The following is a 16,894-nucleotide window of genomic DNA, read 5'->3' as shown; positions in this document are numbered from 1 at the left end:
CCCACAACCCTATACTTTGCCTTTTTTAACAAAAGCTCAGATCTCAACGTCGGGTATCAAACCCACAACCCTTTTTATCACAGCCATGCAAAAACCCAAGTTTCAAACACAGGTATCAAACCCACAACCCTATATTTTGTCCGTGTCACACAAAAAACAGGTCTCAAAGTCAGGTATTGAACCCACAACCCTGCATTTTATCAGAGTAATGCAAAAATCCTAATCTCAATCCCAGATATTGAACTATTTTGTCACTGTCACACAAAAACCCAGGTTTCAAGCTCAGGAATTGAACCCACGACCATGTTTTGTCTTTGTCCTGCAAAAGCACCTAGATCTTGATCCCAACTATTGATCCCAAAACCCTATTTTGTCACGGTCACACAAAACCCAAGTCTCAAACCAGGTCTTAAACCTAGATATCGAACCCACAACCCTGTTTTGTTACGCTCATTTAAAAATCTTGCCTTGCTAAACACTTGTTAAAAACTTGTTGAGAACGTAAAAAGCGTTTATTCAAAGAAAGACTAAAGTATGGAACAATGTAAACATGATATTCTACAAGGCATCCACTAAAGCATTATTTTCTACATGTTCCTGCAATAAATCTTAATGCTTTTCTATAATTAAAACATTGTTTCCAAACATCTGAACGGTTCTGGAAACAGGTTGTGGATCAGCAGCTGCTCCTCTGAGTGCAGGCCGAGCTCCAAACCCGGTCTGGGAGATGTTCAGCGCTCAGATCTAAACAGCATTAGATCACTCGGAGCTGGAGCATCTCCTCCTCCGCCTCCCGCTGGATAATCTGAGCCCTGTGCAGGAAGCCGAGTCTGAGAAACACAGCGTTTATGTAGCAGATCTGTCACAGTTCTGAGACAGGAAATACCAGGGCAGCTGAAAAGGGCCAGAACCAGCGCCATGCCGGGGCCCGGAGTGACCACCAACGTCCATCTCGGGTATTTTTAGCCCTTCTATCTGATAAGGGTTTATGGAAAGATGCTTAAAGGATAAATATCATATCTATACATCTCAAACCCAGTCGGGCTGTGAATCTTTGGGAATCCCACACTTCGATTCAGAATCGATTCTTTGGGTCACGATTCGATTTTTTTTAGATTCTTTAAAATCGGTTGGATTTCTTTTTCTTCATCCTCCACATTTTACAACAAACACCGTAACACATATATACAGTGAGTCCAAGAAGTATTTGATCCCTTGCTGATTTTCTTTGTTTGCCCACTAATAAAGACACTATCCTTCTGCACTTTTAATGGTAGATATATTCTAACATGGAGAGACAGAATATCAAGACAAAAATCCAGAATATAATTTTAAAGAATATATTTTAATTAATTTGTATTTCAATGAGGAAAATAAGTATTTGATCCCTCTTGCCAAACACACTCAATACTTAGTGGCAAAGCCTTTGTTTGCAAGCACAGCGGTGAGACGTTTGTTGTAGTTAACCACAAGTTTAGCACACACACCAGGGGGAATTTTGGCCCACTCTTCTTTGCAGATCCTCTCTAAATCATGAAGGTTGGTGGGCTGTCGCTTGGCAACTCTGACCTTCAGCTCCCTCCATAGATTTTCGATCGGATTGAGGTCTGGCGACTGGCTGGGCCACTCCATGACCTTAATGTGATTTTTCTTGAGCCAATCCTTTGTTGCCTTTGCTGTATGTTTAGGGTCGTTATCATGTTGGAAGACCCAACCACGGCCCATTTTCAGATCCCTGGCAGAGGGGAGGAGGTTGTCCCTCAGGATTGTGCGGTACATGGCTCCATCCATCTTCCCAGTGATGCGGTGAAGCAGCCCTGTACCCTTGGCAGAGAAACACCCCCAAAACATTATGCTTCCACCTCCATGCTTGACGGTGGGCACAGTGTTCTTGGGGTCATAGGCAGCATTTTTCTTCCTCCACACATGGCGGGTGGAGTTGAGGCCAAAAAGTTAAATTTTGGTCTCGTCTGACCACAAAACCTTCTCCCAATAACTTGGTTCATCTTTCAAATGATCATTGGCATACTTGAGGCGCGCCTCCACATGTGCTCTCTTCAGCAGGGGTACCTTTCGGGCACTGCAGGATGTGAATCCATTGTTGCGCAAAGTGTTGCCAATTGTTTCCTTGCAAACTGTGGTCCCAGCTGCCTTCAGGTCATTTGCTAACTCCTGCCGAGTGGTTGCAGGACGATTTCTGACCGTTCTCAGCATCATTGCCACCCCACGAGGCGAAATCTTCTTTGGAGCACCGGGCCGAGGTCTGTTGATTGTCATGTTATACTCTTTAAACTTTCTGATAATTGCACCAATAGTTGTTACTTTCACATCCAACACCTTACTAATCTTTTTGTAGCCCATTCCAGCTTTGTGAAGGTCAACAATTCTGACTCTGAGGTCCTGTGACAGCTCTTTGGTTTTACCCATGTTGGAGACTTGAAATCTGTGTGATCTGTCTGATTCTGTGGACAGGTGTTTTTCACACAAGTGATTAGTGAGAACAGGTGGCTTCAGGTCAGGTAACAAGTGGATTGGGAGTGTCTAACTGGTCTGTAAAAGCCAGAACTGCTAATGAATACTAAGGGATCAAATACTTATTTCACTCCATGAAATACAAATCAATTAATATATATTCCTTAGATTTATTTTCTGGATTTTCTTTTTAATATTCTGTCTCTCCATGTAAGAATACATCTACCATTAAAAGTATAGAATGATCATGTCTTTATTAGTGGGCCAACGAAGAAAATCAGCAAGGGATCAAATACTTCTTGGACTCACTGTATATATATATATATATATATATATAGGGCAGAAGTTGACCATCATCTATAAGCTTGGCTACAAGAAAAGTCCCCTGGTCTGCTCTCTTTTTACTCTTTTTTATTCTATTGACTTCCATTAAAAATGTAGAAGGTTTTTTTTCCCCCTCCTGTAAAGTTTTTTTTTTTTTTTTTTTTTTTTTTTGCAAGATACTTGTTTTTCTTTGGACAGCGACGATAGAAACCAGGTGTGAAACTACAGGTGTGAAAACGCTCTTTTATACTCAGTTAATGAAGATCTAATTCAGAAATCCTTACAAACAAGCTGAGATGATTATAATAACGTAAAAAAAATATTTAAAAAATCCAATTTATCATGCATTATTTATTCCAGCACCCAACGTCTAGGGTTTATCTCCCATCAAACATAAAAGTATATACTAGTATTTTAATTTTAGACACTTTTTAGAACTAATATACATATATAATCACGTTTTACATTTCTTATATTACATTCATTCTTTATTTATATTTTTTAAAATACCCACTATAAAAATAGCTTATAGCTTCTTAAGAAGAATTGGATAAAGGTTTTTAATCAGTTGACACCACTATTAAATAAAAAAACATGTAATTCCGTTGTGTTTGCTTGTGTTTTCATGATGAAACGTACCTTGGAGACCGTACACTAGACGCAGTGGGGATTCCTGCTGGTGAAAATTCGCTGAATAACTGTGTGTTGTGCAAAACCACCATGACTTAAAGTTCCTGATTACGAGACATGACATCATGCAGTTTAAACAATAATAATATAATATACTAGCATAATACTATTACACCATTTTACAGTTAAACTAACTTTATATTATTAAGAGCAGACACTGGGCTCCCAATATAAAAATATTTTAATATTCTAAATAACTAAAACAAATAAAGTACAAACACCCTGGTCTCTGAAAAACTGCACTAAATATTAAACAGACCCTTATTCAAAAAATAAAGTAACAACAAATAGATTAAAGTAACATTTACATTCATTTTTTTTTTTAATCAGAACACATGGGCACTTGCAGATTCCTTTTTCTGATCATATATATATATTTATGCACATATAGCTCAGCAGGCCACATTGATCCTGCTATAAATGTATTTTTTAATGTAACTGGCAGACAAATTCTGAACAAGAAACAGCAGCATGTTTACTGTGTGGAGGCTTAAGGCAGGATCTCTCTGGTGGAACAGTTTTATATTTAATATTCAGCTGCATGAATGGGGCTGGATGGTTGTGTTTTAAATAAGATCTCAGGTTAGTAGTATTGCCAGCTTTTGTTTCCACTGTTGTGAAACCTTGTAAACATACCAGCTGATTCGCGTTGATGGTTCTCCTCGCTCATTTGGCTTAAAGCCAAAATACTCCCAAAATACTCCCACACCAGAGCCGTGGAATACGGCTTTAAAACACAGCCCATCCCGGACTAAATTTCCTCAAACATTCTCTGTTTAGCTAATGGAGAAGCAGCATGACTTACTGTACTCTCTCTCTCTCTCTCTCTCTCTCTCTCTCTCAGACTCCGGCTGCTGATGGAGAAGCAGCATGACTTACTGTACTCTCTCTCTCTCTCTCTCTCTCTCTCTCTCTCTCAGACTCCGGCTGCTGATGGAAAAACAGCATGATCTACTGTACTCTCTCTCTCTCTCTCTCAGACTCCGGCTGCTGATGGAGAAGCAGCACTACCTACTGTACTCCCTCTCTCTCTCTTTCTCTCTCTCTCTCTCTCTGACTCCAGCTGCTGATGGAGAAGCAGCACTACCTACTGTCATGTTTCTAAGTCTACTATCTTCTCCAGAAGAGTGAAGGAAAGTCTTCTGAGAAGACTGAAGGCCGTTACTGATGTTCAGTAAGAAAATGTGGATGTTGGATGTTGGGTTGAGGTCATGCCCTATTAGTCATGTAGTTTTTCCGAATGACACGCACTCTGTCGCCTTCGTTCAGCTTCCGATGGAGGAAGATGATCCCGGGTGGGTGTAGGAGTTGAGTGAATGCCAGATGTTGAAGAGGAACTAAAAGAAGTTCTGCTTTTTACAGATTATTAAGCTACATCACTCATAATCTCTCATTTATTCATTTATTATTCGCTGAGTACATTCATATTACAGTAGATACTGTATTTCTGCTGTTATATCTGCTGAAAGCCCCAGTTTCTGGGCTAGATTACAGTGCTGGTGATTCTGTATCTACTGTAACTGTAGATTAATTACAGAGCAGTATGGGTACAACAGATTACAGTGCTGGTGATTTTGTATCTACTGTAACTGTAGATTAATTACAGAGCAGTATGGGTACAACAGATTACAGTGCTGGTGATTCTGTATCTACTGTAACTGTAGATTAATTACAGAGCAGTACGGGTACAACAGATTACAGTGCTGGTGATTCTGTATCTACTGTAACTGTAGATTAATTACAGAGCAGTATGGGTACAACAGATTACAGTGCTGGTGATTCTGTATCTACTGTAACTGTAGATTAATTACAGAGCATTATGGGTACAACAGATTACAGTGCTGGTGATTCTGTATCTACTGTAACTGTAGATCTTTTTTTTTTTTTAGCTGAAGTCACTTATCGCTTTAAAGTAATGTACTATATACTAACTATATATACATTTCTTTAGTTTCCTTAAGTCAGACTGTATTTCAGCCAACATTGCGTTATGCCTAACAACGAGTACTACAAAATAACGTATCTGTGGGCACTGCTCGCAATAAACCAGTTGAGCAACAGGCCTTGAAATACAGCCTCACAACTTTTCTCACCAACTTCAGCTACTTCCCTCTGCTGTACAGAAGTTTCTATTAGAGATGGGTGACTCAAAGGGGGCTAGGATTGAAAAAAAAAGTACCGTACACACGATAAACCACATGTCGAGTGCTCGTAGAGGCCGTAGAGTAGGTGGGTGTTGGGGAATTAGGTCATTCGCACATTCAGAGGGCCTTAAAACCCACATTTAAATTGAAACCTCTGTTGGGTTGAGTGTTTTTTTGGATGCTTTTTGAACTACAGTGCAGAGCGACCACTCAAAAAAAGAATTTAAATAAGAATTAAAGCATTAAAGGTGATGTTTAGTACTTTAAGACTAGGGCTGCAAATAATGATTACTCTGTTAGTCGACTAATCTGATGATTATTATTCTTGTCCTCTAGCTCTAAAAATGATAGAAACAGCTGAACATGAGATTTAAAAGGCATTCAAATGTCTGGATGTTGTTTAAACATGGAAAATACTGATATTTAGTGGTTAAATATGTATCTGTTGTGTTTGGGCACGTTAAGAGACACAAACTAAGTGTAAACTTTAAGTTAAGTGTTTAACGATTAGTCGACAATTAAATTTATAGTAGTCAAATTTAAATAATCGGCATTGTCGATTATATCGACTAATCGTTGCAGTCCTACTATAGATTATGTGTTGCTGCGATTTTTAAGTCCAATAAGTTCTCAGAGAAACCATTACTCAGAATTAAACAATTCACATAACATTGTTTGCTTATCTACTATTTAATTGTGCTGCGCCATTGAAATAGCAATCCACCAAAGTCAGAGCACACCTGGCTCTTAAGAGAATGAAGAGCAAATGACACTCTGATTGGTTTAATTCATGTTATGCCCAAAACACATCTATGATTGATTAATTAAGGGAACTAGCACATGTAATTTGTGCATTTCGAGACGCGCAAGGTGTACTTTTCCCGTCGTTATGACAGCAAAGATTGTGCACGGTTGAGTGCTCGCCTAAAGATTTCTAAAATACGGTCCTAAATCTTTTCAAAAGACAGATTTATGGTGAGAGATCTCTGTCGGCTACATTCTTGCCAGTGTCTGCGCGTCTTTGCTGTCATAACGACGGGAAAAGTACATCTTGCTCGGGCATGATTGAGGGCATTGCAGAAATAATCAGTAACTAATCGACTAATCGGAAAAATAATCGCCAGATTAGTCGACTACCAAAATAATCATTAGTTGCAGCCCTACTTCACATTCTTTGACCGCTATCCCACGATGCACCTGCTGAAGGCTTGTTTAAAGCCGTGACCCAGATCCAGTAAAGACGGGAAGCGATTAATTTGATCTGGTTCTGTAGTGTAAACACAGCCGATCTCTCGTCTCATTTATCTCTCGCCTCAGATCCAGCTGTTCATAGTGAAACGTCCCTCAGATTCCTCCCCGTTTCCTGCTGCTCTCAGCCCGTCCAGCTGTAGCCAGCATCCTGCAGGCTGGACACCGGGCTGAGAGAGACACAGGGATGGGGACGGGGACGGGGACATCTGCAGACGCTCACGTCCATCCAGGAACCTCCACAGACACAAATCATCTGCCCTGACTGAGTCACCCATCATCCAAAAACCAACAGAAACGTTCAGCAAAACTCTGCATTATAGATCTGTGCCTATTTAAAGCTGCTTTATACTTTCCTTTCTTTTATTTCTTTTAATTTTAATTTTAAATTTAAATTTAAATTTTAATTTTATTTTAAATTTAATTCAAATTTCATCCCATTTTCTTCTCGATTTGCAAAGCTAATTTTCCCACCCACTCATTAGTACTGTACTCTCCCATCACTCCCCCTATACTTCTCTCGGACTCCGGCTGCTGATGCACTGACTAATTAAAATGTAGTTAATTTAGTTTCTAGGCACCATCAGAAAGTATGTGATTAAATGTTTTAAATAAGTCTTTTTTTATTCTTATGTTTTCAATTTAATTCCTTAATTCATTATTATTAATTTTATCATTTCTTATCATTCTTATCATTTTACTCTACTTTTACTTTTTTATTATTTTCTGTTACTCATTTTATATTTTATAAATTATTTACTTTCTTCACCTGTGTGTCAATTTTGATTATGATCTTTTTAGAATATTCAATTTTATATCCTTTTTACATACGTATTTTATTTATCTATATTAAATGTTGATTGAGAAACAGCATGACCTACTGAACTGTACTCTCTCAGAGTCCGGCTGCTGATGGAGAAACAACATGTCCAATTGTACTCTCTCTAGCTGCTTTGTTTTGCAATACTTTATCAACATGTGGCATAAAATATGGACATTTTTATTGAAAGATACGCGCTCTAAAATCCCTATGACTCGCCTTCTAATTACATTTACTAAAATTACTGCTTTAATACTCTACATGGTAAGGCTATAATCAAATTAATAAGGTTCAATTCTGTGAAAATTACACCAATATATGCATAATTTGTGTCTGCTTGTTGAGAACCTCAGTACACAGCAGGATTAGTCAGCAGAGACTTCTTCTGAGGGAGGGATCTGTACCTACTGCCTGTAGCATGAACTAGCTTGTTTTTGTTTTCCCATTTAGCACAAGCTAAAACTAATGCCACTAAGTAACAGCTTATTTGCATAAAAGTGACAGAGCCCTTAAACAGCACACTCTGAAAGAGACTGAAACTGGTATAAAACAAAACATGTTTTGTATAGAAGACAGACCTACAGTATTCTAACTTGTGTATTCACACAGGTTAAAAATGTTTTTAAAGGGTCTGTTTTAAGACTCTACTTTTAAATCCTCTGCACTTCTGCATTTATTACTTTTGCAACCGATATCACAAAAAAAAAAACTACACAGAGGCCACTTCTGCTTCGAGGAGTCTTAGAATAGCTGTGGTGTTGAGTGTTGAGTTCAGCTGACGACAGTGTAGCAGCGCGGATTCAGGGAGATACGAGGTCTTTCAACACTTTACCCAGAAGCCCGTCTGTACGCTGGTTTACGTCTTTTCTACTCGACTTAATTCCAGGGATTCCTGGAGGAAAGCAACAAGTTAACGACACCAATAAAGTCCCCTTCTCTCTCTCTCTCTCTCTCTCTCTCTCTCTCTCTCTCTCTCTCTCTCTCAGTATCGTATTTCACAGCAGACACTGCAGCTCTAAGCAGGGCTTCAGGGTTGGGGGTGGGGGGGTTGAAAGGAGGTCATGGGGTGCATGAAAAAATAGGATGGTGAGCTGACACCAGCCTTTAGACTGATATCCCAGCAGCTGGAGGTCCACACGCAAAAAAAAAAGAAAAGAAAAAAAGAAAAAGAAAGAAAGTGACCCTCATAAAGAGTGCTGATCACTATTAACTCACTATTAGTTTGGACACGCCTTAAAATTCACTGTTGTATTTTAATTATTTAAAAATGTTCTTCATTGTAGATTAATAATACTAAACTTCTTCAAACTATGAACAAAAATATATAGAATTAAAAAACAAAAATGTGTTAACCCTCCTGTAATTTGATTAATCCTGGTTTATGTTTAATTACAGGTAATAATGCTTCAATTAGGATAATTCACTCGTTTTTCATAAAAAAAAAAATACTAATGTCCAAACTTTTCTTAATGTTTCACTACTTTTGAAACACCAACGTATATAAAATACAGTAGTTTTATTTAATATTAAAAAATAACATTGCAATTTTGTGTTTTAGTTTTAGTTTTAGTTTTTGCAAGGGGTGGTTGCAAAAATGTAAGATGAACCATTTTCATACTGAAAAAAAATCATTTTAACTATTTTTCCTAGATCTATACATTTTAAAACAGGTCAGTTTGACCCAGATCAAAACAGGAGGTAGAATCTCCTGGAGTTCAGGCTTTCAGTTAACAGCTGTGCTGAACTCATCAAGAGTTAATTACTTGAATTTCTTGTCTCTTAATAAAGTGTTTGAGAGCATCAGTTAAAGTAAAGTAGTGAAGAGGTAGAGTTACAGGTATACAGTGAATAGTGAATATTTGAGTAATGTTCGAATCCAGGTTAATATATAAAGTCAATTTTAAGAACTTTGAAAGCATCCTTAAGTGCAGTCACCGCAAAGACCATCAAAAACTTTATAATGAGGAAACTGGCACTCATCAGGACCGCTCCAGGAAAGAATAAAAAACTAAACTCTTCACAGAGTGTTTAACACTTTTAAGTTACTACATGATTCCTTACTAAAGTTTTTCAGCAGTGTTTGATACTGTTACTTTGGTAATTAATGTTAGTTTTAATGATGTTAACTCACGCTTAAACCCTGTAATCCACACACTTCTCTCACACTATACATTAATAACCGATACAGCAGTTTCAGAGGCCCTAAGATAGAGCCCAGAGGGACCCCACACTTCTGGTTAACCAAACACCAAGTTACTAAACTCTGCTGATGCTTCATGTGTTTGTTTGTTTTTTCTGTGTTTATCACTATTAGGGCTGTACGATATTGGAATATTGTTGTGCAATGTATGTATTGTGATATAAAAAAAAATCACAAAACAATAATGACTAAAAATAGTCACTAATCAATAATAATTTATACCAATCACTAGAGTAAAAGTTAATGCAATTGTGCTGATTTAACCATTATTCCAGCATCATCCAAAACAACAACTTTACAGGAGAGACATAAAATCTTAACTAAATAAATGGAATGTGAAAAAATGTATGCCACATAATGTAGAGCGTTTCTATTGGTCAATTTCTCGTAAACTTTTGAGACAATATATAAAGCAAATGCAAGTTAGCAATGTGCGTGTGTGTGTTGATAAAATACTTTATATTTTTATTTTATATTCGGTATGTAAATTATCTGCAGCAAATTATATTTGACTGTTTATATAGATAAAAATATATTAATAATTATACATTCCATTCATAAGCAAAAATCAAAAAGGTGCACACATCTGAAATCAAGCTGAATTAACAAAAATGAAATAACAAAAAAGATGCAGAGCTTCAAAACAAGTTCATATTCATAAAGTTTTAAGAGTTCAGAAATCAATATTTGGTGGAATAATCCTGTTTGGTTTTTAATCACAGTTTTAATTTTATGCATCTTGGCATCATGTTCTCCTCCACCAGTCTTACACACTGCTTTTGGATAACTTTATGCTGCTTTACTCCTGGTGCAAAAATTCAAGCAGTTCAGTTTGGTGGTTTGATGGTTTGTGATCATCCATCTTCCTCTTGATTATATTCCAGAGGTTTTCAATTTGGTAAAATCAAAGAAACTCATCATTTTTAGGTGTTCTCTTATTTTTCAGAGCTGTATGTAGATGATCTGATAGTATTGATAGTATTGATCAGTGCTTACCTCCATCTCCGTCTCCGATCACTGGTCTGCAGTTTAATCCAGTTAAATCTCCATTTAGAGCTGCAGTAGATCTCAGAGCTCTACAGCAGAAACCTTCTTCCTCTCTGATTCTACACCTCTGATCTCTCCTTCACTTTTATATCACTTTTAACACTATTAATCCAACAGTTCACACTCCTCCCTCTCTCTCTCTCTCTCAATCTCTCAATCTCTTCACACACTTTCTACAGCAGTGAGTGAATGAGGGAAGACTCTGCTGGTAGTTCAGTCTGCCTCGGACCCTCAGCCAATCACAGCGCCTGTCCACAGCTGTCCCCGCCCCTCTGTCTTCACCCGCCTCCTCTTTTTCTTCTGAGAAATGCAGCAGTGTTCAGTAGTGGGTGAGTGTGTGCTGCCCACTGATATCACTCTTTCCTTTAATTGTTTCCGGTGTGATGCTACTTCTATTCATTACAGTTAATGCTTTATTTTGCACACACACACACACACACACACACACACATTTAGACACACACACACACATATTTAGACACACACACACACACAGTTAGACACACAATTTTTGGGACAAAAGTAAAAGTAAATAAAAACTAGAGTGGTGTGCGAGTGTGGCTGCAGTGCTGATTTTTGGGGTGTGAAGTGGTTGCTAAGGTATTGCAAGTGTTGCTAGGTGGCTCCTATGGTGTTGCTGTGGTGTCAGTGGTAACTGCTATGGTGGCTGTCAAGGTGTTGCTAGGTGGTTGCTAAGGTGTCGATATGGTGTCTGTGATGGTTGCTTAGATGTTGCTAGGTGGCTGCTGTGTTGTTGCTGTAGTGTATAAGGGGGCTGCTGTGGTGTTAAGGTGCTGCTAGGTGTTCCTGCACCTAGTGCGAGTGTGGCTGCAGTGCCGATTTATGGGGTGCCAGGTGGTTGCTGAGGTATTACGCTATGCTAGGTGGTTGCTAAGGTGTTGCTGTGGTATCAGTGTTGGTTCCTATGGTGTTGTTAAGGTGTTGCTAGATATTGCTAGGTGGCTTCTTTGTTGCTGCTGTAGTGTTTATAGGGGCTGCTGTGGGGTTAAGGTGCTGCTAGGTGTTCCTGCAGAAAATGCGAGTGTGGCTGCTATGGTGTTGTTAAGGTATGTTAGGTGGTTGCTAAGGTGTTGCAGTGGTGGCTGCTATGGCTTTGCTAGGTGGTTGCTAAGGTGTTGCTTGACAGTGGAGTGTAAATATGTTTCTCGTAGCTCTTCTGCTTTCTTTGTTGTTCCATATTATGTCTTTTTTCTATTCTCTCTCCCCTTTTTTGTAGTGAATATAGTGAATAGTATATAGTGAATAGTGTATAGTGAACGGTATATAGTGAACAGTATATAGTGAACGGTATATAGTGAACGGTGTATAGTGAACGGTGTATAGTGAATGGTGTATAGTGAAGAGTATATAGTGAATAGTATATAGTGAGTAGTATATAGTGAATAGTATATAGTGAATAGTATATAGTGAATAGTATATAGTGAATAGTATATAGAGAACAGTATATAGTGAACGGTATATAGAGAACGGTATATAGTGAACGGTATATAGTGAACAGTATATAGAGAACGGTATATAGAGAACGGTATATAGTGAACGGTATATAGAGAACAGTATATAGTGAACAGTATATAGTGAACGGTATATAGAGAACAGTATATAGAGAACGGTATATAGAGAACGGTATATAGTGAACGGTATATAGAGAACAGTATATAGAGAACAGTATATAGTGAACAGTATATAGTGAACGGTATATAGTGAACGGTATATAGAGAACGGTATATAGTGAACGGTATATAGAGAACAGTATATAGTGAACAGTATATAGTGAACGGTATATAGAGAACAGTATATAGAGAACGGTATATAGAGAACGGTATATAGTGAACGGTATATAGAGAACAGTATATAGAGAACGGTATATAGAGAACGGTATATAGTGAACGGTATATAGAGAACAGTATATAGAGAACAGTATATAGTGAACAGTATATAGTGAACGGTATATAGAGAACAGTATATAGTGAACGGTATATAGTGAACGGTATATAGAGAACAGTATATAGTGAACAGTATATAGTGAACAGTATATAGTGAACAGTATATAGTGAACAGTATGTAGTGAACGGTATATAGAGAACAGTATATAGTGAACGGTATATAGAGAACAGTGTATAGTGAACGGTATATAGAGAACAGTATATAGTGAACAGTATATAGTGAACGGTATATAGAGAACGGTATATAGTGAACAGTATATAGTGAACGGTATATAGAGAACAGTATATAGTGAACAGTATATAGTGAACGGTATATAGTGAACGGTATATAGAGAACGGTATATAGTGAACAGTGTATAGTGAACAGTATATAGTGAACAGGCACAGTTTCAGACTCGTCCATTGTGTGTTTGAGTCTATCCCCTCCAGCGTCTGAGCTGATTTATTGTTGACAGCTTATTTTAAAGACCTGGATTCTTCTGAGTTTCTGCTTTGTTGTCTAGACGACACAAAGAGCGGTGGACGGGGACGGGGGGACGGGGGATGGGGTTTATGGTTTGGGGGAAGTTTTGGAGGACAGACTGGAGCAGATCCTGCAGTCGTGGTCTGGTATTCACCAACGAAACCCAGCCAGAAAGAGTTCCCATCAATCTATCAGTGATGCTCCACATCTGCTGCAATCACTCCACAAAGAATTTCACTAAAATACTCTTTAAATTTAATTTATATAAAGAGAAACATAATCAAAGGTGTGAAAAGTATCTAAATTCATTACTCTGTAGGGTGAATAGAGTATAGATACTAGAATTTAATAAAATACTTCTGTAGAATTAAAAAAAGTATCAACTCAAGCTTTTTACTTTTTGAGTAAAAGTTTAAATAAAACTACTTCTACTTCTAAAAACAAACAGCCATGCTACTCCTAGTTCCTAATTCAGATCGTTTTCATTCCGGCTTCTCATCGTTTAATAAACCCCCTATCCAGATAAATCTCTCCATCCAGATAGAGTGAATCTGATTGTGATTGGATGTAGAGAAGTATAAACACATACCATTCTGACTCCCTATTGGTTTATACTGTGATCCATCACACCCGTGGGTGTGGCCTAAGCTTTTAAAGGTTTTAGTCTTGATTACTTTATTTTTTCTCCTTACATTACTTTTACTTTTATACTTTAAGTATAAGGTTTAAATCCAGTACTTTTTAAAACACTTTTACTTAAAAGTAAAAGTTAAAAGCTTGAGTTGATACTTTTTTTAACGTACAAAAGTATTTTATTAAACTCTAGTATCTATACTCTATTCTACCTACAGAGTAATGAATTAATAAAATAATTTCACACATTTTGAATTAATTTGGATTAACATTATCAGTGGAAATCCACATTTCTGTCCTTGTTTTAATATAAGGAATTAAGTGACCAGTCTGGAGATTTTTTGGTTTACTGACGCTCAGACAGCTCTCTCCTGGAATAAAAACATTCACATCTGTTAAACGACACCAAAAGGAATTTCACTCAGGCTGCTGTTTTTTCAATTAAGGTCTGATATAAACTCTGCATATCAGATTCTAACATTTGTTTACTTCTAAAATGACAAAAAATAAGGAAATAAAATAAGAAAGCACTTAAAAATGATGAGTTTCTTTGATTTTATTAAATGTAAAACCTCTGGAATATAATCAAGAGGAAGATGGATGATCACAAACCATCAAACCACCAAACTGAACTGCTTGAATTTTTGCACCAGGAGTAAAGCAGCATAAAGTTATCCAAAAGCAGTGTGTAAGACTGGTGGAGGAGAACATGATGCCAAGATGCATGAAATTAAAACTGTGATTAAAAAACAACCAGGTTTATTCCACCAAATATTGATTATTTCTGAACTCTTAAAACTTTATGAATATGAACTTGTTTTCTTTGCATTATTTGAGGTCTGAAAGTTCTGCATCTTTTTTGTTATTTCAGTCATTTCTCATTTTCTGTAAATAAATGCTCTAAATGAGAATATTTTTATTTGTAATTTGGGAGAAATGTTGTCTGTAGTTTATAGAATAAAACAACAATGTTCATTTTACTCAAACATAAACCTATAAATAGCAAAACCAAAACTTGGACTTTCTAAAACTGATATAAAACAGTGGAATTGCATATAAAGAAAGGGAATCATAGAAATACAACATTATCACAATACATTTCCCACAATAACGACAATATCCCATCATCACTATGCTCGATTTATCGAAATACAGTTCTCTACGATACTTCACAGCATCTACATTATTGAGGAGGGTAAAACACTCCTAAATAATCAAATACCAGCAACTATGGATTTATTAGTATTTATTTATTTAGTAAAGAAGCAGCAACTTAAGTTTTAGTCTAATTGGTTGGAGCTTTAGAGAGTTTATAACGCTAATGTTTTAATAAAAGCATCCATAATTGAAGCCACGTATCACAATGTGATATCACAATATCGATATATTGTCACACCCCTACACATGTCCTAATTTACTAATATACTGATGCATTCAGCTACTTCTAAGGTATTTATTTTATAGAAAGATTATTTCCACTCAGGCCAGCAGCCGGAGTTCACCACCAGCTACAAGCTAATGACTGGAACAGGAAACCAAGATAAATAACCACCAGCACATATTTAACGAGAATTGTTCTGCCGAAATTCAAACCACCCAGTTTTTAGGTCATCCGTTCTAGGTCATCTATTCTCCTTCAGTTTTCTAATACTGTATAGGCTATATATATATATATATATATATATATATATATACAGCTCTGAAAAAAATGGAGATCACTTGAGTTTCTGAATCAGTTTCTCTGATTTTGCTATTTATAGGTTTATGTTTGAGTAAAATGAACATTGTTGTTTTATTCTATAAACTACAGACAACATTTCTCCTAAATTCCAAATAAAAATATTCTCATTTAGAGCATTTATTTACAGAAAATGAGAAATGACTGAAATAACAAAAAAAAAGATGCAGAGCTTTCAGACCTCAAATAATGCAAAGAAAACAAGTTCATATTCATAAAGTTTTAAGAGTTCAGAAATAATCAATATTTGGTGGAATAATCCTGGTTGGTTTTTAATCACAGTTTTTGTTTTCATGCATCTTGGCATCATGTTCTCCTCCACCAGTCTTACACACTGCTTTTGGATAACTTTATGCTGCTTTACTCCTGGTGCAGAAATTAAAGCAGTTCAGTTTTGATTATATTCCAGAGTTTTTTTTAAGTGCTTTTTTACAGAGCTGTATTTATATTCTGTTTAAAAACCATCTACCAGCACAATCGTTCTGAAAAAAAAAAAAAAAAAAAAAACACACAGCTAAATGGTAAATGTTAGAGATGTGATGGTATGATGGGATTAGTTTCTCAGGGGGTTCTGGGGTAATTTTTATCCTCTGTGATTTTATTCCTGTCCAGAACGATCATGTGCGTGTTTTTCTCAGACGTCCTCTGATAAATAAATTACAGGCTGAATTATCTACTGTTTTTCTCTGAACTCCGTGCTCCTCCGGTAATTTTAGTCCCGTCCGGACGCACATCTCTACAGACTGTATTACCTACCTCAGGGTGGCGCTATGCAGAACTAGATGTCCCAAACTGTAACTTGCACAACTGTGTTCAAATTAAATTAATTTAAATTATTTTTTTGTTTGTTTTCTTTGTTGTTTTGTACTGAACCAGTGGATACAGAAAAGCTTGGACCCCAAAATGTCTTGAAAATGAAGCCGTCGTTTTGGGTAAGTCTAATGTCTATGTAAAATTGTCAATATTATCTTAACTGGTAGCCATGTATTTAGACGTGCTGGACTCTTCAGTATTTGTACTAAACATTTACCAGTACTTTTGCTAAATTGCATTTAAGACATTTATTTTCGTTTGTTATTCATTATCTTGTATCATAGTAGCTTTAGTTACTCTGTACTGTAATTTAATTAAAATATAAAATATTTTATTTA

The 16,894-nt window shown here is 36.8% G+C and overlaps 1 protein-coding gene and 1 long non-coding RNA gene across 4 annotated transcripts in view; one reads left to right on the top strand and one right to left on the bottom strand.

Annotated features, from left to right (window-relative positions):
- cass4 (Cas scaffold protein family member 4) overlaps positions 1–11,128 on the bottom strand; it is a 36,369-nt gene extending 25,241 nt beyond the window's left edge. For both annotated transcript variants that reach the window (XM_022682470.2, XM_049471813.1), the window contains exon 1: positions 10,895–11,128. In XM_022682470.2, coding sequence (XP_022538191.2) covers positions 10,895–10,900 — 6 coding nt within the window. In that variant the 5' untranslated portion in view covers positions 10,901–11,128. The remainder of the gene's footprint in view (positions 1–10,894) is intronic.
- The window catches only part of LOC111195387 (uncharacterized), a 50,004-nt gene that overhangs the window by 31,345 nt on the left and 1,765 nt on the right, over positions 1–16,894 (top strand). For both annotated transcript variants that reach the window (XR_007429380.1, XR_002651613.2), the window contains exon 3: positions 16,620–16,675. This is a non-coding gene — a long non-coding RNA (uncharacterized LOC111195387). The remainder of the gene's footprint in view (positions 1–16,619; positions 16,676–16,894) is intronic.

This window comes from Astyanax mexicanus, chromosome 24 (genome assembly GCF_023375975.1).
Source record: "Astyanax mexicanus isolate ESR-SI-001 chromosome 24, AstMex3_surface, whole genome shotgun sequence".
Classification (NCBI taxonomy): domain Eukaryota; kingdom Metazoa; phylum Chordata; class Actinopteri; order Characiformes; family Acestrorhamphidae; genus Astyanax; species Astyanax mexicanus.
The sequence above is the reverse complement of the archived record's forward strand: the minus strand, read 5'-3'. Positions and strand labels throughout refer to the sequence as shown.